This window comes from Paramormyrops kingsleyae, chromosome 7 (genome assembly GCF_048594095.1).
Source record: "Paramormyrops kingsleyae isolate MSU_618 chromosome 7, PKINGS_0.4, whole genome shotgun sequence".
Classification (NCBI taxonomy): domain Eukaryota; kingdom Metazoa; phylum Chordata; class Actinopteri; order Osteoglossiformes; family Mormyridae; genus Paramormyrops; species Paramormyrops kingsleyae.
The window spans coordinates 17,212,410-17,237,519 of record NC_132803.1 but is presented as its reverse complement, the minus strand read 5'-3'; the positions used below and the strand labels follow the sequence as shown (position 1 = coordinate 17,237,519).

Genomic DNA, 25,110 nt, shown 5'->3' with positions numbered 1-25,110 from the left:
ATTTAAAAAGTTATATCATGTAATCATGCATAAACTGAATTTGACTTGACTTAAAGCACATTATTAAAATTATTAAACATTATTAATCCCAGAACAGTAATAAAATAAAAGTCTTGCCTTAACATAAATGCTAAGAGAATAGATCGCTTTAATCGCTATTACAGTTGGGTATGGGCACGCGGTCTTATTTAGAAAACATACAAAAAGAGACGCATATAATGTTTAATCATTCGTTTTGTATTTGTCCGGTCCACGGGGTTAATTTAATTGGGGATCGTTAAAATGATAGATCACCTATCTCGATTAAGCCTGATTCGGTTCGTTATATATATATAAAAAAAAATTGGTATTAATTATATTGAATGTTCTTGAGTAATCGATAAAATCAGTTTCTGTATATGTACAAGACATCAATCTGTAATAGTGCAAAATATGTCCAGTTGATATGTCTAGTATGATCATCTGGCAATAGCCTGTAGGTCTGTGTGGTCAGACACTGTGCAATAAACAGAATTTTTAGGAACATGGCAAATGTTCACATTGCAGCATGGAAGCAGGCTCACTGTTACAACGCTGACCGGGGAAGCAGAGGCGAGGAGACCTAGGATCGGGGGAATGCGGGGTTTAATGAGCAAAAGGAACACAGACGAGCGGTAAAGCAGAATTACAATATAATGACCGGACTGGAGAAAGAAACGGAAACGCGGATATAGCCTATTCTTTCGCGCGAAAGGGAAACACACTGACGTCACATACGGGGCATGAGGCTACATTGCGCATGTCATGAACCGTCGAACCGTGCGACGCATGCATGCTCCGAACCGAGACAAGCGAACCGAACGGTTCGGTTTTTTTTCATGAACCGTGCCATCCCTAGAACATACCCATCAAAAGTATCTGCCAAATGATACATTCATGTATTGGTTCTCATTATTAATGTTACTGACAGAGAAATATACTGCATCTAGTAAGTCTTCCTCTCAGTAGATGAAGGTGTCCACAAGAATGTGGGGAAAAAACACAATGCAGACCATGTATATTACATTTATTGCACTTTTTCATTGTTTTAATAAAAATACATAATAGGAAATATAAAACTATGGTTTCCCAATGCCTCATTCAAGATTTGATTCTCAAAGTAGTGGTGTTGTTTTTGCATATAAATTAAGACTTTTTTTCCTTTCTTTTTTTTTTTTTTTACTAAAATTACATAATACTTTTCTTTCAAAACAATAAAATTCAAGGAGGGACATCTTAGTACTTTACAACTGAGAGAATCATCAATCTTTCTTCCCCCAGTAAGATTTTAGCACAGAACCAGAAACCATCACGCTGTGCTTTAAAATAAATACACAAAATGGCCAGCAGCATATATGTCATCTCAAAAAATGGCGCATGACATTAGTGATACACAGTCACTGCTTCACGCAAACGACTTGGCAGTAGCTGCTAAACTTGAAGCTGGATGAGACACACGTGAGTGTGGACACACGTCCGCAGACGCAGACCCGGTGTAATTGTTCAGAGCAGCCTACGGCCACAGACGTGCAACAGCAGCGGGATGACGACCTACCAATTAACTACTGCCCTACTTTAGCACCTTTCTGAAATTTGTGCTTGCACATTGAATGTGAAATACATTCAGTGCATGAGTTTCCCATATTACTGTATTCAACTTCCCGGTCTGGATTTTAATGTTTTGGACAACTATCCACGTCTGCCTATAAATTCCACCATATTAAAGTTAGGCTAATCATACCTCAGTAACTCCGCTAGTGATCACGTATTTATGTACTAGTATAAGCTGAACAAGTATCAAGGGGGAAAAAAACCCACATGATTCTGTCTAAAGGTACCAAGTTAATTTGGTCAAGTCCATTACTGCAGTGGCCATCAGTAGTAACTGTCACGAACAATATTTACAAAACATTTTGGACTATGCCTAGAAAACCTTTGCATGATCAGTGAAGCAGTTGAGTCATGTATTAATGTTAAAACCACAGAGACATCTTCGGGACTGGAGTCCAGCTGGCTGCCAGACTCTGGAGAGTCATGCTGAGAACAGATCTGCGTGGGTTTAGCTCTGGGCTCTGTCCCTAAGTGCTGAAGGCCATTTGTGCCTGATACTCCATCCCTAAAGTCTTTAGGCTGAATTCTTGGTACATGTTCCAGGGTCTCCTTGCAGGTTTACTTTGGACCTGTTAAACAAACATCATTACATCATGAACAGATTCATGCCTTCTGCACAAAATCAGAATTATTTAAGTAAGTGATCAAAGCGATCAAAATGTTAGAGTAATTTATTCAAAAATTGAAAACTTTCAGAACATGCATCATATTCCATTCATTTAATATTGGTCATGTTTCTCACAACACATGCCACGTTCTTTTGTGAGACCTGTGGCTGAGCCAGATGGAATGGCTTACCTGTTGAGAGTCATGTGACTCTTGACCAGGTGGCCGGCGGCCAGCGCGGACATGAGGGACAGCTCCCCGGCCAGCACTGTGGCGCAGAGCAGGCGGGCCAGCTGACGCGCATTCTCCCCGGGCTGCTCCTGGCTGGCTCCCTGTACACCCAACATCTGGGAACACAGAATGGGTTTGCTCAAGCATCTCGGGTCTGACCTACAGCCATGCGGGGGTGGGAGGCAAACAGGCAGCCCATACCTGTAGACAGGACTGCTGGGGGGGCAGGTTGGTACCTCCTCCGACAGTGCCCAGCTCAATGGAGGGCATGGTGCAGCTGATGTAGAGGTCCTCCCGTGTGGGCCCCGTAGGCTCCATCAGGGTGATGCAGTTGGAGCTGCCCACCGTCTGCGCAGGGTCCTATCAGGAGGAGCAAACCTCATCAGCGGAAACTTCAAATGCAGTCAAGCAGATGCCATGATGATTGCTGTCTTATAAACCAGTTCCATCCATATATCCATCCATCCTCCAACTATTTATCATGGTCAAGCTCAGCAGTCCATTACAGGACACATACAAACAGTGGGCAGTTTAAAGACACCAATTAGCCTCTCTCTCACACACACGAAACAGGGCCTCAAACCCCCAGCTCTAGAGGCGTGAGGCAACTGTATCACCATGCCACAGATCAGTTCCATAGAATATATTACACAATTTAAAAAAGGTTGTAATGTTTTAATTCAGAAAGCTCAAGGTCACCTGGCCACAAGCAATGTAAATGGCCGTCACTATGTTGGATGCGTGTGCGTTGTAGCCGCCGATGCTACCGGCCATGGCAGAACCGACCAGGTTCTTGTTGATGTTCACCTCTACAAGCCGCTCTGTCGTGGTCTTCAAAACCTACAGCATGATAGCAGGGGCTGATTACCACAGTAGAGTGAAGACACACTGTGCTCATTGTCATTGAGCCGGCCACACAGTGATCATGTGCCGGATAGAGGGAGCGCCACACACCTCACGGACCACTCTACCCGGGATGGTGGCCTCACACACCACAGACTTGCCCCTGCCCTCGATCCAGTTGATCGCGGCGGGCTTCTTGTCTGTGCAGTAGTTCCCACTCACTGCCAAGATCTCCACCTTTGGGAACTCTTCTTGGAGCCTGGAGAGGGCCTGTTCCGTACCCTGTAGTGGATATAGATCAGACTTGTCATGATTTGAGTTAATACTCCAATACTACTATTCATTCAGCTGCACCATCACTTGGATTGGTCTGAGGATGAGTGCACACTCTCCGTTTACACAGTGCAACGAAGTTCAGTGATACAGACACAGACTGCGACTGATATGAAGAGCAAAGAACCACATCAGCACTGACCTTTGAGAGCATGTTCATGCCCATGGCGTCCCCAGTTTGGGACTGGAAGCGAATGTACAGGTTGCGCCCGGCCAGGCAAATCAGCACCTTCTCCAGACGGGCAAACCTGCGGAAGGGAGAGCGTGGGTAACACTGTCCGCCCCGCCAGGGACTGCCACAGCAGGCCTGTGGCGGCCGGAGCCCCTTCCTCACCTGCTGGTGTGGTCGAAGGCCTCCTTGATCATACAGAAGCCCTTGGGGCTCTCCAGCCAGGCCTTGACCTCGGCGGCTTCGCAGGCAGAGGGCAGCTGAACCACGGGGCTGCGGGTCATGCCGTCGGCGAGGACCTGGCTCCGGACACCCAAGCTCTCCTGTGGAAGCACAGGGCAGTGGGGCCCTTATGGTGAGCTCAGGGGGTAATAACATACAGCCACACAATGGCCAGCACAACCTCCTATGGTGACAGAGAAGCTTGTTTGTACAGCAATATTAATACAATGTCTACATGTCATATCTGTTGTATTTATCATTTTCACAGTCGCTACAGTATCTGATATATTGTATGGATACCCCTAGCTCCCTTCATGCATTTCACTTGTACATAAAGACTGTAAACAAGACATTTCCAGCACCACGGTCCAAGGAAATGTTATTTCATGCCACTGGATGCTGTGGATTATACAGCTAGAATAGCAATACAGACCAACTTCACTTGACATCAGTACAATGTTTGACATGAAGATCTACTGATGAGGGACACGGGTGACTATGAGGGACACTGAAGTGTAGAGAGATGACTTCTTCTCAAACAGCTAACAGGTATTCTGCTGCTAAGAAGCTCCTTATCACAGTTGATGATAAAATCCAGGCATCAGACCTATCTCACCCAGCTGGGGCTTTGAAGGAGCACTAACTGGTTCTGCATGTTGTGCTGATGCCATGGCATGACGCGCACACTCACAGCGATGGCCCTGCAGCCTCGGTTAGTGCTGGCCACCAGGCAGCCCTCCGTCGTCGCCATCGGCACATGGAACTGCTTCCCGTCCAGCAGCAGAGGCCCCGCCACCCCCACGGGCACAGGTATGTAGCCAATCACGTTCTCGCAGCAAGTTCCCATGACCTAGAAGGTGCCAAACAGTCAACTATGCTGTTAAAAGCTACCAATCTAGTCTCAATGCCACATCAACAGTTACTCTGTGTACACTACACATTTGATCTTGAAATGTCAACTGTTTAAGGCAGCATAGCTTAAAAACCTGCAACTTTATCCAGGCTCTTAGGCCCAGCTAAGGGGGTGATTGCATGTACCTTAGAATAGTCATAGTTCTTATAGGGTAAACAGCTGAGGGCAGAAGGCCTGGGGAGTTTGGAGGTCAGCATCATCCTGCGGATCGCAACCCCGCGCTCAGGCGTTTCCATGACAGCCTCCAGGTTGTATGCTAGGATGTGCCTGGAGTTCACCAGCAGCATCACTTCAGCGTCACTGAGGTACCTGGCACCCATCTGGAGACCAATAGCATGATTAGTTCAGGTATGTGCCTTCTACATTCACGCTTACATCTATTTACTTGGCAGATACCTTCCTCCAAAGTGACATACAAGGCAGATCATACAAAAGACACATACAGCTACCACCTGGGAACAACTGCAGGCACGCGATGGTTGTTTTCTTAACTTGGTGACTATTTTTTTTGCCTCAAAGCAAACAGAAAAGTGATCTGCCTGCTTAGCTCATTGCATGCATTCAGGCTAAGCCCCCCGCAGCTGTGAGTGCTACAGCAGTATTGTAGGTGTCAAACCAGTAGCCTCTGAGTTTTGAGTCTGCATCCTTAACAATGTGCTACATGCCCTTCACATCTAAACATTTGGATGGTGGAGATAAAATGTACCTTAGGATCTTTCAGGATGGACAGACACTCCTCCACAGGACGTGGCTCCAGGGGCAGCTTGGCCAGAGGCTCCCCGACAGCCTCTAGAGGGCCATCCTCACCCCCAAGGACAAACATTGTCTTCGGTTCACTGGGCAGAGGCCGGATGACTTCCTCTGTAAGTAACAGAGAGGATGCATGGTGTGGGTGTAAATAAATATTACAACCTGGTGACAAAGGAGCCTTCAATCAGTCATGGCTGAGTGATTACAGGTATAACACAGACGGCGACGGGAGAAGAGGAACCGAAGACTAGTGACACTGTAAAGGTGTGCAGCCTACCCTTCTCCTTGGAGACAGGCACAGGTGGCGTGGTGGGCCTCCGCAGGGACCTGGGAGGTGATGGCTCCATCCTGCAGCACTCCCCTGCTACCCTCCGCTGGCCAATAGCAGGCCCCGTAATGGGGTTAGTCAGCGACAGAGTGGACTCCATCTCCACATGCTCGAAGAAGATGTACTTAACAGCCAAGAAGAGGGCCAGCCCCAAGGTTATCACTTGCTCGATGTCCATACTGGTCATCCTGGTGAGGAGGGACGCATGGATTAATAGTTGTCATGACAACCCTGTAGCACAGAGATTGGCCAGTGGGGGGGTTTCTTACTTTAACAAATGGAAGTACCACAGAGTCTGCTGTGGGTCAATCCTCTTGGACACATTTTCGCTGAGGCTCAGCTCCATGCTGGGTACCTCGCTTGTGCTGTTTCGTGAAGGTGGTTCAGCAATCCAGCGACTGTGAGCATGGACCAAAACCAGGCCCAGAGACTGGTCGGGGAAAGAACACAAACATGAAGGTACCCAGCCTACAGCCTGCCCTGATATTAAAACCCACACTGTGAGCTATTAGTTTTGCCAGGACCAGAGCCTCACCATGATCATCTTGACACGCTGAGTGACAGGGTTAGGCTTGTTGTCCTCCTCTTCCTCCAGGACACGGGCAAAGTGGCTCAGCTGCCAAATGGGACGCCCCTCTCTGCTCTCCCTGGAAAGCTGGGGGAAGGGAAAAAGCCTTCAGCATCTCTGAGCTGCGCACAACACACTACAGAACATTACTGACACAAACAGCAGCACCTCACCTCCAGCACGAGGGAGACGCAGGCAGGGAAGAAGGTCATGAAGACAAAGTAATTGGCCAGAACAGACATGCAGCCAAAGCAGCACATGATCTCCAGCTGACGCACACCTGCAGAAACACAGGGACAGGAACAGGAAGTCACACAACTGAAGGAACCACACCATTCCAGTACCACAGTGGTTTATCTCCATATTCTGAGGTATTTTATTCACATACTGAAACCATAGCTTTGAAAAATATACATCACCATATGACTAGATCTCTGCAGGCTTCTATCTATATATACACAATCTGTTAGCTCAGTCTGCCAATACCAGGATCAGGACACCACAGGTGAAAAACACTGACCAGTTCAGAAGTTAGCCATCACAGCAGACCACTCACCTGACATAGTTCCCACCCCAATAACCAGGCACTCCACCAGAGCATCCAGAGTGAATGTAGGTCCCAGGATGGCCATTCCGCGAGCAATGTTCTCTCTCACTTCGTCCTTCAGGCAAAGAAATAAAAGAACACTATTATATACCCATTGATACCGATTACACACAGTGGACAGAGATTATTCTTCAAGCAGTTGGCCACTGCCGCCTTTACCTGCGAGTTGGAGCTCAGGGCAAACTTAGCGAGTGCACATGCTTTGGAGAGATCAATCAGCAAGAGGAAGAAGGGCAGCGCTTCACTAGAAAACAAAAATAAATGTAAAAGTTCAGATGACACTAGTCATCAGTAAAAATTTGATTTGACAATTTCACATAGATAAAGATGTAGATTTGTGATCCTTACTTAAGGCCTGTCAGTTCTTTATCCAAGAAATTAATCACCACTGTGCTAAAGACAAAACTGGAAAATATAGTGAAAAGCCCCGCAATGCCTAGAAGAGGAGAACAGAATGTATTACTATACAGCTTTAAACAGCATTAACACACACACTTCCTAAATTGTGGGCCAGAGCTGAATGAAAAACTTACCCAATATATATTTTGAGCCAAGCTGTCGTAAATTTTGAAACTGGAAGTAGATGTACACAATGGCTATGCATCGTGTTATGGTTAAAATTATGACGTCACTGCTAAGAATTTGCTGTAAAAAAAAATATATATAAGATTTGTGTTCTGCATTCAGCTTTTTTTTTCTAGTAAAGGATAGCAGTTACTTAATGGCAAAAAAGAAATTTACATAACTGCAATACAAATCATGGAATGCAACAGCAGGTATGCTATCTGTGATCTCATCCCAGCTCCTACCTCTTCAGTTTTGTGGCATTCGTAGTTCCAGCCGCAGATCTGGTTGTTGCCCGTAAACATGTTCATGGACATCATGCAGATGGTCAGTGTCACTGTTCCTACTATCACCTCCCAGGGGTGGGAGGCCACAAACAGGCCGTGGATCCGGAATAATCCAGTCAACATGATGCCGCTTTGCTGATTGATTTCCTGCAATACCGTAAGGAAACAAATCCTCAACAGGGTGCCACCGGGTAATGTTTAAAATGCCTTATGTAAGTTTGACGTGATGATCAGCGTCATTTAGGTACATTATGTTTTTACAGCGTTAAATGCTGGCAGCTCAAAGATGAAATCACATATTCACGGTTTCTGAATTCAAACAGATACCAGAAACCCAAACAAAACAAGATGAAAACATCGATATGACAACACGGCATTTGGCCGAAAACTAGTAGTGAACATGTACCAGAACAAGCAAGTTACAATGACTTATCATACGTGGATACAGTGCGGAATAATAAAACTTCTCTTTTGATGTAGCCCTGACATAGCCCGACTGAAATAAATTTTAAAATTAATATATTTAATAAATTCATACACGTCTATTTGGCCATAATCGATAATTCAATATTACTTGAAATGACTCGCAAAAAAATGTAATTAAAAAAAAAAACAAATGTATGAAATCATGCAATGAATAAAGAGCAATATGCCAAACATTTAAAATGTCTGCAAGTAAAAGTAAATTAAGAAAGCACATGTAAAGCCTCACTACCTAAAACAACTAAATCCAAATACACCCGCAATTATTTAAGGAAATTATTACATAAATTAATTTAAAATTGGGAAAAACTGTCCCTCGTCGTGCTTTTCTACACTGACGTAAAACTGCGCGTATATACTACGGCATTACAACAGAAAAGGAGAAATTCCGGTGCAATCGATCCAATATGTCAACGGTTAGAACAGCTGCATGCTATCCACGTTTAACAAGCAAGTGTCCCTGATAGAGAGCAATTAAAAATACAGAAAATGCTCAAATCAATATCTTGATAGTAAGCTTGTGTTTTAAAGCTTGGTGCTTAAATACATCGCTCTCTAGTCATAAGAAAGCTACTATCCCGGCTCTGGATTAGGCGTACAACGTTCATTTAACAACCAGCTACCTAGAATAATAATAATAAGCTGAAGAACAACAATAAAAATTAGACTGACACGGCTTCACTCGCTGTTACTCGGCTAGGCTGTAGATACGGACGAAACGTCAGTCTGGCTGGCTGACAGGTTAGCTTAGCTTCCAACTAATTAGCTAAGATTAGCTTTAGTTGGCTAACAATTTTAATATGACAAGTCGAGCAAAAAAATACCAGACTGGCTATGGTATTAATGACCAAAAGCCAAACAATAAAATTAAAAATCCACTAATAAACAATAAATGTAGCCGTGTTTGAGTAACATTACCTCTTTGGTTAAACCTCGCCCAAAGCGGTGACTCCCTACGAGGACTGCAGTTAGCTGCGAATCAGATTCGCAGACAAGGTCAAGCTAAGTCTAATATAGACGATTAAATCAATTTCGTTTAACAAAAAGTTACTTTGTGTCCATTAGAAGAAATATGTACACGGAGCACATAGCTACCTAGCTGGTTAACTATGTTAGGAGACCGATCTCTCAAAAGGCAGCCCATGGCCGACAGGACTCTATGTACCCGCCGTGACAAAATGGCGAGAAGCCCATCGCCTGATACGGCAGCCAATCGCGTCATTAGACCGCCCCTGCGCGCGACAGTCCCGTTTGGTTTCCATAGACACGACGGTAGGGAGGCGTGGCCACAGCGGGAACGCGTGATCTCACCACATCGGCGAAAGCCAATTTCCGAGAAGGTGCGGAGATGCCATGAAGTACCATTGGTCACGACCGAAATTCTGCATATGTAGTTCTCTGCCCAGTCGAGTTTTTTCATTCTCTGTGAATAACTAAAGTGATATAAAGTATATCTATCCTTGCCATGAAGGTACCATGCAAACATATGCATCACAGCAATGAGACGCTAAAGGAATGCAAAAGCCATAATATTGCTGTCATACTTCAGCATTTTATCAGTTTATGAATTATACAGTATCCGTGGTCTCCTAGAATCCACACTCTTAAGTTAATGTTTTCAGTTATTTTTGGTTGTTATTGAAGTTATGTGAAACATTATTTCAGCAGTAACTTCAGTTTTGGGATGTCCTATGAACTACTACTATTTTGATATAACGTACAAAATAGAGTTCAAACAATACATGACCTGCCGCATTTAATTTGAAATCTTTAGCAGGGATTTGTTAATTCCATGTGCACACAGCCCCCTTCAAGGTAACGGGACAGAGGAGGTACAACACTTTCACCACACACGACGGCATACCTGCCATAGTCTAACACCAATATGGTTTTACTGAATACAGCGACATAGTGTAAAATAATTAACCGTGAGCCCAGAACAGTAGCCTTGGAAGGCCACATAAAGGTTGTTAGCAAAAGTTCACTTTTATAATATTTGTGCAAGAAGAAATGAATTAAGAAATAAATGTTTTGGTGTTTAAACGTATTTGTGGCATATTAGCATATTAGGAGAAATCGTACAGTGAATAAGAAGATTAAAGGATTGAAATTACACAAATATGTATAAAATCTGTGTCCTGATGGGCCGGGATACCAGTCCATCGTAAGGCACAGACTATAGCTAATGTGGGAGAAAACCTGTACAACACAGGGAGAATGTGTAAGCTCCACATACCACAGTGTGGGATTCCAAGCCCCAGGTCTGGGGCAACACTGCACTAACCCAAGCCCAGACATAGACTGTATACTGATACACACAGACAGTTGTTGTATTACTGCAATCTGTGTGTGATCCTTTGCAGATTCTTTATTTAAAAAAAAAACAAACTTTTTTTTCTAAGAACCCTCAGTTGCTCTGCAGTAACTCTTGAGCTCCCTCCTTAGGCAGAAAAATGTTTTGAACGGTAACTGAGCGACTGTGTAAATTCGTAAGTAAAGACAGATTATTATTTCTCTCTCATACATAAACATATTTGGCCCATGAATGAGTATGAATGATGGTACTTTCAACGTTGGGGCTTCAAATCCCACCTCTGCTCTGAATGTGTGTTATGTCTGCATTTTATGTGCAGGATTCCTCTTGGGTCTCTGGCTTCCTCTCACAGTCCAAACGTTTTCTGATGTTGCTATTTTACCCACATTGTATATGGCCTGTGATCGATTTGCATCCCATCCAGGATATACTCCCATCCTGTACCCTGTGCTGCCTGGGACAAACTGGAATAAGGATACGTGGATGGAAGATGGATGGGGTTTTTTCAGCCCCATATTCCTGTGTCATTTAAACAGCTAGAGGAGACTGAGAAAGGCATATATATATTATTTTTTTTTTGGGCTAATTGGAGTGTCATTCATGCCCTCATATTAGTTATACTCAAGAATAAAGTCAATAATAAGGAATATTTATTGTGATTCATATGAATGTACCTTAGTTAAATGTTGTTCAGTGTAACGCTAAGTGTTTTTTTTTCACCATAAAACATCATTATATATCCATGCTCAAACAGGCGGAAATGTAACTACCCAGAAAATATGACATTATTTTAATTTAAATGCAACACATTTGATGTGCCCTGGGTACATTTGTAGCCTTACACTGAAAAAAATGCAAAAATATGGCCACCTATATAAAGTAATGACCTTCACCTATTAAGAATATCATAACTTGTCATATTTAATATAGCTTTTTATACCATCCATCCATTTTAAAACAGACTGAAATTAGCCTGGCCCTGATTGGTTTCATACCAGAAAAATAACTGGCAATATTGCATTTTATGCAATTAATTGAATAAGAAGCCAAACTCTCAAATTAAAACAAAACAAAAAAACCAAACAATTGGTTTTCTATTGCAGGTTTCTTCCATGTAATTACAGAATTGTTTAATTCCCCATTTCATTAAATATGTTTCTTATTTTATTTGCTAACAGACATGTAGTAATGCCTTGCATATTCAAGTTTCTGTATCTTAACTTTAGGTTTCCTGACAGCTGTATTGTGAAAAATCTAATAACTGTTTCTCACATTTACATCAGTCCCCTTCACAGCCACTTTACACAGCATTATGCTTCACAGTGAACAATAAATATGTTTTTATTTTATTTATTAATTTTACATCATTATTTTTTTATGTGTTTATTATCATTGCATTTTTTAAATTTAGGCTTAAAATAAAGTCACCCTTTTTAGGTTCTGACAGGTGGCAATGCTGTGAAAAATCCTAAAAAAGGGTTTTTCTTTGATGAACATGTATTTGTTGTCACCTACATGATCCATGCATATGCAATCTATTGTTACATTATACACAGTATGGTATGAGGGGCAAATCACACAATTTCTTATTGAGATTTGAATAGCATAAGACACATAAAGTGAAGAGCTGGTGCCTTCCTAGAGCTAGTGACTTTTAGAAATGCTTAAGTTAATTTTAAAAAGGAATACACTATGAAAATTATGTTTTCTTCATTGGCATGCCAGAATTTACCATCTGCAAGATCAGTGATTGATATTTGATAAACCATCCCTCATCCATTTGACGGCTGCCAAAATTCAAGTGACCATAAGAAAAAGAAAGAAATTTATGTTCTCTATTCAAACCAAACTTTGAATATAACACCTTGCATCGAAGTCATAACTTGCCAGCTGTTTTTAGGTATATAACCAATCCGGACCAGACTCATTTCAGTGTGTCCTTACAGTGGCATACCTTTTGTGAACTATGCATTTCATATTTTCCTAGCCCAAGACAAATAAGGTCTCCATATTCATCATGCAAATGTGGCTTCTTATTCAATTAATTGCACAAAATGCTATGTTGGCAGCTGCTTTTCAGGTATAAAACTAGTCAAGGCCAGACTACAGATGCAGTGTTTCCTTACAGTGGCATACCTGCTGTATACTATACACTACATATTTGTCTGGCCCAAGCCGAATAAGACCTCCAAATCCTTATTGAAACCATGTCTTGTTTTTCAAATCAATGTGTCCACCTGCTCACCAGATTGATTTCAGATGGCAGTGTGACCAAAAACATGAAATGAAATGCTGAGAACCTTTATGGAGCCTTCGTTGCATCGTGCACAGTGCCATCTACAGGATTCTGTCGACACCTCCCATTTAAGGTGGCACGGATTCTGCAATTATAGAATGCTGACTCTAAGGCTACGTTCACACTGCCAGCCACATCGTTCAATTCTGATTCTTTGCTCGGATCGGATTTACACACGCGTGTTTATTCAGCATCGAAACCTTTCTGCTTTTTATATATTGTTTTTTTAATTGTGAATAGTCAAGCTGAACTTAATTCAGTCGAACTTCCCATCACTACTGTGTAGCGACTGGGCCACATGAGCTCACCGCGCCTCCTAGCGTGGTAAGCACTTCCGGTTTGGGATCGTCTACTTGCTGTGCATTTTCTTTCTGTTTCTGCTTTTTCTTTTGTTTGTCTTTTTTTTTTTACTTGAAGCGCATTTTCATTTTGTTTCTGCTTTTTCTTTTGTGCGTGTTTTTTAATTTGCAGCGCATTTTCATTTTGTTCTGCTTTTTCTATTGTTTGTCTTTTTTGAATTGCAACGCATTTTCATTTTGTTTCTGCTTTTTCTTTTGTTCGCATTTTCATTTTGTTTCTGCTTTTTCTTTTGTTTGTGTTTTGTCTCTAGGGGCCACCGTAGATTTGTCTCTGTAGGGTCCAGGTATCGCCTCATGCTACTAGTAGTGATACTGACCATAGCCAAATGCAAAACTATTGAAAATCAAGAAAGGCTGCAAAGAACCTCTGCCGATATTAGCGCTTGCGCTCGATGAGAACCCTCAGTGCCAGGATACGATCGATGGTAGACTTCTTTCTATTTCAGAAATCCTTATCTGCTGGTGAGGTACATTCTGATTGGAAGCATGCTAATATAATGCCCATATTCAAAAAAGGGGATAGAAGTAATCCAGCAAACTATAGGCTAATCAGTTTAACTTGCACAACTGCAAAAGTAATGTTCATTTTCTTTTTTTTTTGCTTTGCATACATGCAGATTACATTCTGCGTGATAAAATATATAGAATGCACAGTGACCTGATGATTCTCATTCTCATTGTGTAAAGATTTTTTAATTAAATACAACATTATTACAGTAGTAAACCATGTTTTCCTATGTTTATACATGTGAAGACGAGCGGGGAGTATACAATACTAGATTTTTTTTTTTTAAATCTAGCCAGCAAACACATGCATAATATAATAGCATCGTAAACTTTATCCTACCATGCTGTGTGACCATAGGCTATATAATATGATGAAATGTTAATAAATTGCATCATGTAATTTACATGCATCAGCACATTCAGCAGATAGCCATAAAATCAAAATAGAAATGTCACGCCCCGCTCCGTCCGCTCCTAGTGTGTGCCACGCCCCCTCATTATCCATGTGTGCTTCCCCGATTGTGCCCAGCTGTTGCCTGTTCCGTTTACCTAGTCCTGTGTATATTAGTCCGCGTCTCCCCATGTATGCCAGATCCAGCATTGTATTGTCCGTTAGATGTCCCTACCTGTCTGTCTGTCTGATTACCCTGATGTGTACGAAGACCCTGATTACCCGTCATTTTTGGCTCGCCTGCTTCCCTGCTCACCTGCCTGCTGAAACGTGACAAGAAATGTCTTATAATATATTTTACCTAGCTGACAAGGATAAAATGCAGTTACACCGCGGGTTTTTGACCAGCGAATGTGTGCAATTTGTCCATCATTAAAACGACGACATCACATTACGTCAACATCACACCGGTGTGGTGATGCATTATATGAACCTTTATAGATATACTAGTGTTTATTTCATAAAGACAACGTTGCACTTATTCAAACAACAAGATATTTTACCGTTACGAGACGAAGACGTTCATCTGCTTCTGCGCTATGACTCTGTCTCTGATTTGCTGAAACGTAAGTTCGCGGCGCTCAGGGGGCGGAGCTGTGAAGTCTGACTGACAGTTTGAGTGGTTCTAAGAGACGCGCTTTTTAATGCCTTTAATTGGTTAAATATTTGTTAAAAAGACAAACAGACGTAAAGGGCTACCAATAGCATTGATTTATTTAAAAAAAAAAAAAACTCCCAAAAAAAGGGCACTTCCGAGTGTAATTACAAAAAGGGCATGTGCTCTGCACAGGTTGAGCCCTACCTGTGCATGTGCCTGCTTCAGGTCATCTCTGGTAGTGACCCTGATGGCACAGTGCTACGTCAGTGACATCCAGGGCATGCTGGGAAATGTGCCCCACCGGTGCTGATATATATAATATGCATGTATGTCTCCATATCATCTTTAGTAAGTGTGTGTGCTTTATGATGGATCCATCCAGGTGGGTCCTTCAGCCTCATGCCCTGTGTCTTTTGGGAATGGTTTCCTGTGATTTTGCATTGTATAAAATAAAAGCTAGCTTTAAAAGTTCTAAACAGCAGATGGCACCATTCACCCATCCATCCATCCATCCTGCTGGGTTGTGGGGGGGGGGGGGGGGGGGGTCTGGAGCCTAACTTGGAAGCAATGGGCATGAGGCAGGGAACAACCCTGGATGGAGGGCCAGCCCATCACAGGGCACACTCACACACCATTCACTCACACATGCACACCTATGGGCAATTTAGCAATGCCAATTAGCCTCAGCATGTCTTTGGACTGTGGAGGGAAACTGGAGTACTCAGAGGAAACCCCATGATGACACGGGGAGAACATGCAAACTCCACACACATGTGACCCAAGTGGAGACTCGAACCCAGGTCCCAGAGGTGTGAAGCAACAGTGCTAACCACTGCACCACCATGCCGCCCCTGTGCTATTCATTAAAATTTAATTTTCCTGCCGGCCGCAGTGACTAGGGGTAACTGAGATCAAACAGTATCTCAACCAAAAGCAGAGCTACACTATAAAACTGCAGAAAACAGAGAAGATACTGACCTTATTTTTGAGCTATGTGTTTCCCATGAATGTCATTTGGAAAGAGAACTATGATTGTTAGTTCCTGTAACACCTCAAGAAGAGGCTTGTGCTAATGCCTCAAAGGTAATGGGTTCAAGTCCCAGGGCGCATGTATAAGTTGGAACACCTTCCTATACTTTCAGCTTCTTTGTATAAAGGCATCAGCTAAAAATGTAAAGCTACTTCAAATACTTTTCAGTAAAATATTTATGCTAACTAACCCCATTGTCTGATAAGGAACAAGATGGACATTTAGCAAGTAAGGCAATAATTTCCTTTTTGGCTAAGCAAACCATCTTACTGTGTTTTATGAAGGCATTTCTAGCTAACAGAACCATATGTCATATGCAAGTACTTTCAAATACAGATAATGCAACCAATGATAAAGAGATTGGCCAGGCCGCCAAAAAAATTAAGTGACAAACACAATAGAGCTCGTTTTGTAGGCAAGCTGATTTATGATGTTGACATTATACTCCTCTCGCCCTAACTGCAAACTACATGACATTATTAGTACACCAGTGACCCGAATTAACTTAGAGATAAGAGCTGTTACTTGAATCTCCCTCCTGGAAGTGAAAGTTTCACATTCCTCCTAGATATATTCTTGCAAATATTCATGAAAATTGCACAACCCACATCTGATTATTCCAAAGTAGCTAACAATGCTGCAGGCAGAGGCTGCTGGGTTTGCTGCACTGAGAGAGAGTGGCGTACATGCAGTGTACACTTCTGTTGCGCTTGTGTTGCAGTGGTTGTTTGGGATTGTTTGGCAGTATATTTGTGTGTTTATGTATACTAATTCAGTTTACATGGATGGCTGTTTTTTTCCAGTCTGCGTGAGTGCTTATCTGTCCTTATTAATAAACATAACAAATGCTACCGGCAATGAGTTGCGTGAGCAGCGTTTTCTGTCTTAGTAACTTCACAACGAATATTATCTAACAATGGTAACATTAACTAGCACCAGGAAAGCACAGTTGCTGCTGGGCTTTGCTTGGTCACCAGTCAGGGCTGGGAGGGCATTTCTCAATTTTTTTCCCACTCCGGCAATAGCCAGCTGCTGTAAGAGGTTCCTTTTTGTGGTTTTTCGGCCTCCCAAGAACAACTTTACTTTATTTTAGCGTTACATGGTTCAGTAGGAAGTTATTCTCTGGTAAGTAATAGTTAATTTGGTTATTTAAAAAAGTCTAATTTTAAAGGTTTTTATATCTCTGACCCTGACAGACCATTAAAAAGTTCAGTTTTAAGGTAAGTGATAGCTTAGTTTTTTTTATTGTACTCAGCACTTTATTGTGTAGTGGAAACTAAAACCCTGGGTTCCTTTAAATCAGAGCTAGATAACATTTTATCAACTCTGAGCTATTAGTTAAGTTCTCCCCAAATGAGCTTGATGGGCCAAACGGCCTCCTCTCGTTTGAAAATTTCTTATGTTCTTATGTATTAACTATACGTTAATTAAATCAACTAAAAGTCAAATAGAGTACGCCACATAATTATACTTGGCTGGGAGTATGGGAGAGGGTCATAGTCAGATAGTTAATTATGGGGCCAGTTCAGTGTTGTGTTTTCAAGATATTTGCCCTTCTGGATGCCTGTGTCCAGTCGGACTTCATCTGTGAGCTATATCAGCTGGTGGACATACAGTACTCATGATCAAGGTTCGTGACCTTGAGGAGCAACTGGCTCTCATCCGGCACAACACAGAATTAGAAGAGATAGATAATACACCTTTTAGGGAGATTGTGTGTATGCCACAGGAATGAAGAACAGGGAGGTTGAAAGAGCTGGGTGACCGTAGGTCACAGATGTAAGAAAGGGCGTACACACGTTACAGAGGCGGTATCACCTGAAGTGACTGTGACAAACCTCTTTCAGGTGCTTCCAGCTTTGGAGCCGGAAGAGACTGGGGAGGCAGGTTGGCCCTCTGGCACCTAGGAGCCCCCTCCCCCAGGAAGAGGGGGGGTTAGGGTAGTGGGGGATTCAGTTATTAGAGGTGTGAACAGTTATGTATGCACACGTGATAGAGGGTCCCGTACAGTATGGTGACTTGCTTGCCTGGTGCCCAGGGAGGGGAACCTTCTCGATTATGTGCGCAGGGTGGTGTAGGAAAGAGGAATTCAGGTTTATGGGGTACTGGAGGACCTTCCGGAACAGGTAGAACCTGTTAAAGCCAGATGGGTTGCATCTGAACTGGAAGGGAACCAGTGTATTGGGGAGACATATGTGTAGAGTAGTTGAAGAGTGTTTAAACTAGGGACTGGGGGGGCAGATTAGTTAACGGAGTTAGGGAGGTTAGTTAAGAATATAGGTGGGGGGAGATGGAAAACCCCAAATTATAATTAAAGGCCTACCCTTTGCTGTTTTCACTTAAACGCTAGGAGTATTAGAAACAAAATTCATGATTTAGCGGCTTTTATTTAATCAGACTCTTACGACATTATAGGATTAACTGAAACATGGTTGAGTGACAAGGATGGAGACGAAAATATTATGGATGGTTATATGTTGTTCCGTAGGGACCGGATAGGCAAGAAGGGAGGTGGTGTTCCACTTTATGTAAAAGAAAACTTGCAGGCAAGGGAACTCACTGATAAAAATACAAGTATAGAAGCTACTTGGGTACAAGTGGATGCTAAAAACTCAAATGGCCTAATTGTTGATGTTTGTTATATAGCACCTAATGTAACTGCAGAGGAAAGCAGAATGTTATACAACGATATCAGGATTATGAGTAATAAAAATGATGTATTAGTTATGGGCGATTTTAATTTATCTGGGATATACGGTAGTGTGACATTGGCTCTACTGTAACGAATTGCTTTTTTGCTCAGTTTGTTAAATCCTGTACCAGGATAGAAGCCATTCTCAATCTTGTTTTCTTTAATAACCTGGACAGGATTGGAAAATTTGAGGTTTTAGAACCACTTGACAGTAGTGATCAATGATTAAATTTGAGATTAATTTTAGTGTTTGAAGAGCAATTATTGCAAGCACAAGAGGACTTCATACCTGTTTCCTGCAAAACTAAACATAGGAAACTGCAACCAAGGTGGTTTGCTACTGAAATTAAGAATAAAGTCAGGAGGAAAAGGGCTCTATTCCACAAATAGAAAATAGCCAATGATGTCGGAATAAAGCAGGAATATATAAGTCTACAGATTGAATTAAGAAATAATATTAGACTGGAGGAATGTCGAAAGAAAGATTTCATTGGAGGTTAAGGATGGCATTAAAAGTTTCTTCCAATATGTTAACTAATAAAAGCTCTAAAAGCTGAATCACTAATCTGCAGGATAGTAAGGATCTTATAATTGAAAATGAAACTGATATAGTTAATGAATTTAATGATTGTTTTGCACGGGTAGAGGGCACAAGTAACATGCCGACTCTTATTACTAATCTAGTGTCATCTATGACTAATATATGTATAACTGAAGCTGATGTGCTACAAAGCCTAGCTAAGCTCAAAATAAATAAATCGCAGGGCTCTGATGTACAGTGGCACAGAAAACAAGTGCCACTTCGGAAACGCGCTGCAAATATGCACAACACAACAGAAGTGTTTCCGGAGGACACTTTTTTGGGTGGTCACGATTGTAATAATGTTTTTAACGCAAACTTTGCTATTAATCTGGCAAATGGGATTGTTTTAAGTTACAGTAAACAATCAGTGGCAGCTGTTTTTATGATTAACCAGTGTAGTTAATTATAGGCCAGAGTACAGCAGCTATCAGACATTAATAAATTCATGTATTTTATTCTTTTAAAGACTATTGAACCCGCTTTGGTGCCATATTGTCACGTTCGGACGGCAGGCGAGCCGTGGAAGCAGGCGAGAGCAGCCAGGAAGTCAGGTAAACGGGGTTTATTAGGCGAAAGACGGACAGGCACGGACATCTACGGACACTACAATGACGGATCTGGGGAAACTAACTGAGACACGGACTAAATGCACAAGACAGGTTGAACATAACAGGCAACAGGTGACCACAATCGGGGATTCACACGAGGTAATGAGGGGGTGTGGCACACATCATTTATGTCCATTGTAGTGGACATTGTTTTTTTGCATTTATTTTTTCACTGATGTTGGGAAACGTATTTATTCTTGTTGTGCACTAAAGAGGACATGCTGTGAAATTAAAATAAGAATAAATTTGAAAAAATCTAAATTGTAAGATGTCTTATTTCCTCCAAAGCAAATAACCTACAATTGAAGGACACTTTTTCCTTGGGTGTCAGGAGGATTTGCTTTTATCTTGTAGGCCGCAGGATAGCGCCAGGGTTTTATTCCTTGTTTTACGGCATTAGTGTCGAACCATTACAGAGGCTGATACACGTGTGTTTAGAATCTTCCTCATTTCTTGTTGTCTAAATGATTTATAGGCCCATTCATACTAATTTAAAATAGCGCTACAACAAAAAGAGCTATATGTTGCATAAATTCTTGGCAGTTGTCCGTTCCTTATCAGTCACATCAAATCTACCATTTAGCACACAACTTCTTGATATTTCCTAATATAATAAAGTTGTTCTAGCAATATCTTCAAATAGAAGATACAGTGGAAACCGCTTATAGTGATCATATACGCGTCAATTAGATCGTAATCTGCCTGAGACATCAAGAAGAAAAAAATCGACTATAATGATCATCTGCTTATGGGTGAAATTGATCACTATAAGAAGATGATCATTATAGTCGATTTTTTTCTTCTTGATGTCTCAGGCAGATTACGATCTAATTGACGCGTATATTTCCTACATGAATGAAAGGTGATAAAACGGACAGCATCACTATTTTATTTTAATTATGATTTCAAAACACACTACAAACGCTTTTCAAATTATAATACAATACAAATTAAATTACTGAACTGAATAATTCAAATGCAGTATAATACAGTACTGTACATAAAATATAGCTTATTGTAGGAGCATGCTAATATAATGCCCATATTCAAAAAAGGGGATAGAATAAATCCAGCAAACTATAGGCCAATTAGTTTAACTTGCATAACTGGAAAAGTAATGGAAGCTATAATCCAAGCAAAAATAGTAGATTACCTGGCTTCAAATATAACATTCTGAGGTATAACCAAGATGAATTTAGGAGAGGTAGATCCTGTTTAACTAAGCTACTTCAGTTCTTTGAGAAAGCTACAAGAGGAATCGATCACATAAAGGCCTACTTAGATTTTCAGAAGGCCTTTGATGTTGTCCCCCACAAACAGCTCCTGCTTAAGCTCAAAGCAGCAGGGATTGTAGGAACTGTAGCAGCTTGGAGTGAAAGCTGGTTAACAGACAGGAAGCAGCGGGTAGTTATTAGAGGCACAATGTCACAGTGGCTGTGCGTTCATAGTCAAGTACTGCAGGGTTCAATTTTAGGACCAGTTATTCCTAATTTATATTAACGACATTGACACCAAAATATACAGTAAACTGGTTAAATCTGCATACGACACCAAGGTGGGTGGTGTAGCAGATACTGAACTAGCAGCAGAGAGGCTACAACGGGATCTTGATTTAATTAGCGACTGGGCTGATACCTGGCAGATGAAATTTAATGAAGACAAATGTAAGGTAATCCATGCAGGGAGCAGAAATATAAAGTACAGATATTTTATGGGTTCTACTGAAATAAAGGAAGCAGATTATGATAAAGACCTTGATATGTATGTTGATGCTTCCATGTCCCACTCTTGTTAATGTGAAGAAGCAGCGTGGGGGTGTTGATTCGGGAGGGTGCTTATGTTCATTAATTTGACTTTTATACCTTTAGTGTAACAGAACTGAAACTGCTACATCCACCCACAGACCAAAATGTAAATATTTCACTCTAAATATATTTTTTCTTCTGTTATTTTAAGGTTTCATTTTCGAACAGCTTTTCAGAGTTTAGTCCAGTGAACACTTTAAATCCTTTTAATGCTCTTTGACAGTTTCATCCACAAAACATTGAGTGTTCGCCTGACGAGTTCCTGCTGTGGTGAATTTGTCTTTGTTTAATATGGATCTTTATTTTTCATAGATTACTGGATCATTAACGATTACTGACTTACTTACCAGCATGCATAAACAGAAAAATTGAATTTTTGAAGTGCACGTATACCACAAACCTTTGAAGGGCAGAGATATTTAACATACAGGAGAGTTCATAGGCTTTTCAAATGTGGATTTATGTCCCTTTTGATGTATTCTGAGAATGCTGTGTGGACTGAAAAAACAGCGACCCCCCCCCCTCCCCATAGGATAATGCAACATTTCAGGAGGGACCAGAAACTGCTCACTTAAGCAGGCAGAAAGGCAGTGCTCGTCGGAGTAGGTAACATGTTGTCATGTATGTTTGGGCTTTTGGGTAATTAGTAAAGGAAGCAGACTCCTCCAGAATCCTGGGTGGAGAAACACTGGCCTCATTATGGCCGTGCCCTTCCTTCATGTTAGAAATTTCTTATCACACAGTGAGTGTCTTTGTTTCCCAGTTCCCCTTTTTTTCTAATATTAATAGAGTGAAGGCAAACCTAGGGATTTGTTTTCGTTTTGCTCTGGTAAGGCGTGAGCACATTTCCGCTGCATTTCGGCTGAGCTACTCCACTTGCAGGCTGGTGTGACACAACCACCCGCATGAGAGATTTCTCTAAATGACATTACTATAGGAAACTTTAAATTATTATTCAGGCATGGCAGTCTTAAAATATTCACGATATTTACTTTATTTTTGGAGGATTGTCATGACCAGTGTTTAGCAGACGAATAACTTTTATGTTTGAGAAAATGCTAAAAGTAAAAAAAAAAAGTCAGAGCACAAACACCTAATACAGAGTGACACCAGAGGCATGTATTGGGTTTCTTGCTTAGGCAGGTAACTTGAGTCGTTCTTAAAGTTTGTTTGCTAGCCACTTCTATTATGCAGCTTTAAAACAGTAGCTGAGCAACAGCATCAGGGTTCAAATCATGCATCTGAAGTGACGCTCACGCTTTCTGACTCGTGTTGAATGCAACACATGAATGATTTGTGATTCAATATGATGTTATATGTCACGGCACACAGGGCATGGAACCCTGCGGCATATGGTGCTGAGTAGCTGTGGATGGGACTTGTCCACGAATGCTCCACACATACCCGGCCGTCCACATGATGCAACAGAAAACCGGGTGCATTGCACCAGATGGCCTTCTTCCACTGCTCCAAAGTCCAGTTATGATGATTTTGTGCCCATTGTAGCCTCATTCAATGGTGGACAGGGGTCAGCATGGGCTCTCTGACTGGCCTGCAGCTAGACAGCCCCATAAACAGCAGGGCTCAATGCATTGTGTGTTGTGACACATTACTGCTGGGACCAGCATCAAAATTATCTGTGATTTTATGGAGAATCCTTGGCTATCTGAATAATATATAACACCATTTTATGACCACCCTCATGTGAAGCTAATAATGTTGATTATCTCGTAAAAACAGTGCATATCATGATATATATTAGACAATAGGCTGACATGCAGTCTAGTGTGTGTGTAGTTCAGCATGTGATATTTATTCATTGATTGGGCTTGTGTATGCTTTCTTTCACTGCTTGGTTTTGCATCAGTTTCATTATGTGGATGTGGCCCTTAGTGAGGGCCTGGGGGCGGGGCTGTGGATCTTCACGCAGCATTTCATCTGTGACTGTGAAGAAGCTCCTACATCGTTTGCCTAATTTAGTTTTTGTCTGAGTGGCACATGTGTCTTCACCAAAAATAGTGTGGAAATAGAGTGCAAGTCACTTTCAAGTTTAAAAAACAAGCAACTGTGGTTTTACTATGAGCAGTGAGGAGCACAGCAGCAGATCAAAAATGCTTCTTCATTTCTACTACTTAGGAGGCAGAAGTGAATGGGGATATTTTGTGACAGAAGGCATTATTTGTCTTAGTAAAACTTTAGCTGATGTACATTAACTGCACATTCATGTTCTCTTGTTAAATGTGTGTTGGTTCAGTGTCACTGTTGTATTACCTCTTGGGCTGAGGGTGCTCCTCTATCTATGAAGCCATCATCCATAACTTCTTCTCTGCTACATGTTCATGGTACGCCTATCTGCAGGGGAACACTCTTGACGGGATGCAAGTCCACCATACACTTAAGACTGGAACATACTTCTCTGCATGCAGAGATGGGCAGTATTTCAGGTGCAGCCTGCTGATACTCATTGTTACAAAAGTAATTTTTCATTTGACAATTAATGCTATAACATGTAAATCACAAAATTATTATTCTGTTTACGGTTAGGGGAAACTGTATATTTTGTAAATATTATGCATTACTAGGGCTGTAACAGTACACGCGTATTGTTACTATTTGACATATATGTTTGTATTTTCAATTTACTTAATTAAATAATTTTTCTCACACCAGTATTTTGTATTTTATTTTGTTAAGTTTAATGAGCAAGTATTTGCAATTTGTAACAAGATACTTTTTGATGTACATCTCTGTCTGCATGCGGACTGTGGTTTGTACGTTTTCACAGTTGATGACGCATGGGTCCGTTGGTATTTCTGCAGTCAAACACATTTTTAAAATAAATGAAGAAACCTGTCACGCCCAGCTCCGTCCGATCCTAATGTGTGCCACGCCCACCTCATTACCTCGTGTTCATCCCTGATTGTTCTCACCTGTTGCTCGTTACCCTCAGCTTGTCTTGTGCATTTAGTCCGAGTCTCAGTCAGTCTTCCTCAGATCAGTCATTGTGGTGTCATGTTTGATGTTTGCCGTCCTGCTTCCCCAGTCCTGTTTTGCTAATAAATCCCCGTTTGACCCGACTTCCTGGCTCCTCTCCCCTGCTTCCTGGATCGCCTGTTCCTGAACGTGACAAAACCTTGTGCTCAAAATCTTTTGAAACCCTTTGTTCGAATGAAACAATGATTTGTATATGCACAGAATGCATGGGAAGAGATAAGGGCAATATTCCAAAATACAGACATGCGCAGTGTTAAGAATCAGCATGGTCAGTGTCTATGCAGACACAAAATCTTGGTGCTGCAAGCATTTGTGTCACTTGCATCGTAAGCATACGCAC

General features: G+C 41.7%; 1 protein-coding gene across 2 annotated transcripts; it reads right to left on the bottom strand.

Moving 5' to 3' along the window:
- Positions 1–1,030: 1,030 nt before the first annotated feature.
- Positions 1,031–9,722, bottom strand: hmgcra (3-hydroxy-3-methylglutaryl-CoA reductase a). Of its 2 annotated transcripts, XM_023823322.2 has the most exons (21): positions 9,629–9,722; positions 9,452–9,505; positions 8,009–8,197; positions 7,733–7,844; positions 7,548–7,635; positions 7,359–7,443; positions 7,149–7,254; positions 6,766–6,872; positions 6,560–6,679; positions 6,294–6,454; positions 5,974–6,212; positions 5,653–5,807; positions 5,072–5,266; positions 4,725–4,883; positions 3,977–4,134; positions 3,785–3,890; positions 3,421–3,591; positions 3,166–3,306; positions 2,668–2,826; positions 2,428–2,582; positions 1,031–2,198 (listed from the first exon to the last, which is right to left on the bottom strand). In XM_023823322.2, the coding sequence occupies exons 3-21, from the start codon at positions 8,171–8,173 to the stop codon at positions 2,144–2,146; spliced, it is 2,637 nt and encodes an 878-aa protein (XP_023679090.2). In that variant the 5' UTR covers positions 8,174–8,197; positions 9,452–9,505; positions 9,629–9,722; the 3' UTR covers positions 1,031–2,143. The 2 variants fall into 2 exon arrangements, with proteins under 2 accessions (XP_023679090.2, XP_023679092.2); XM_023823324.2 differs by lacking the exon at positions 9,452–9,505 and having other exon boundaries at positions 9,629–9,689.
- Between the last annotated feature and the right edge of the window lie 15,388 nt (positions 9,723–25,110).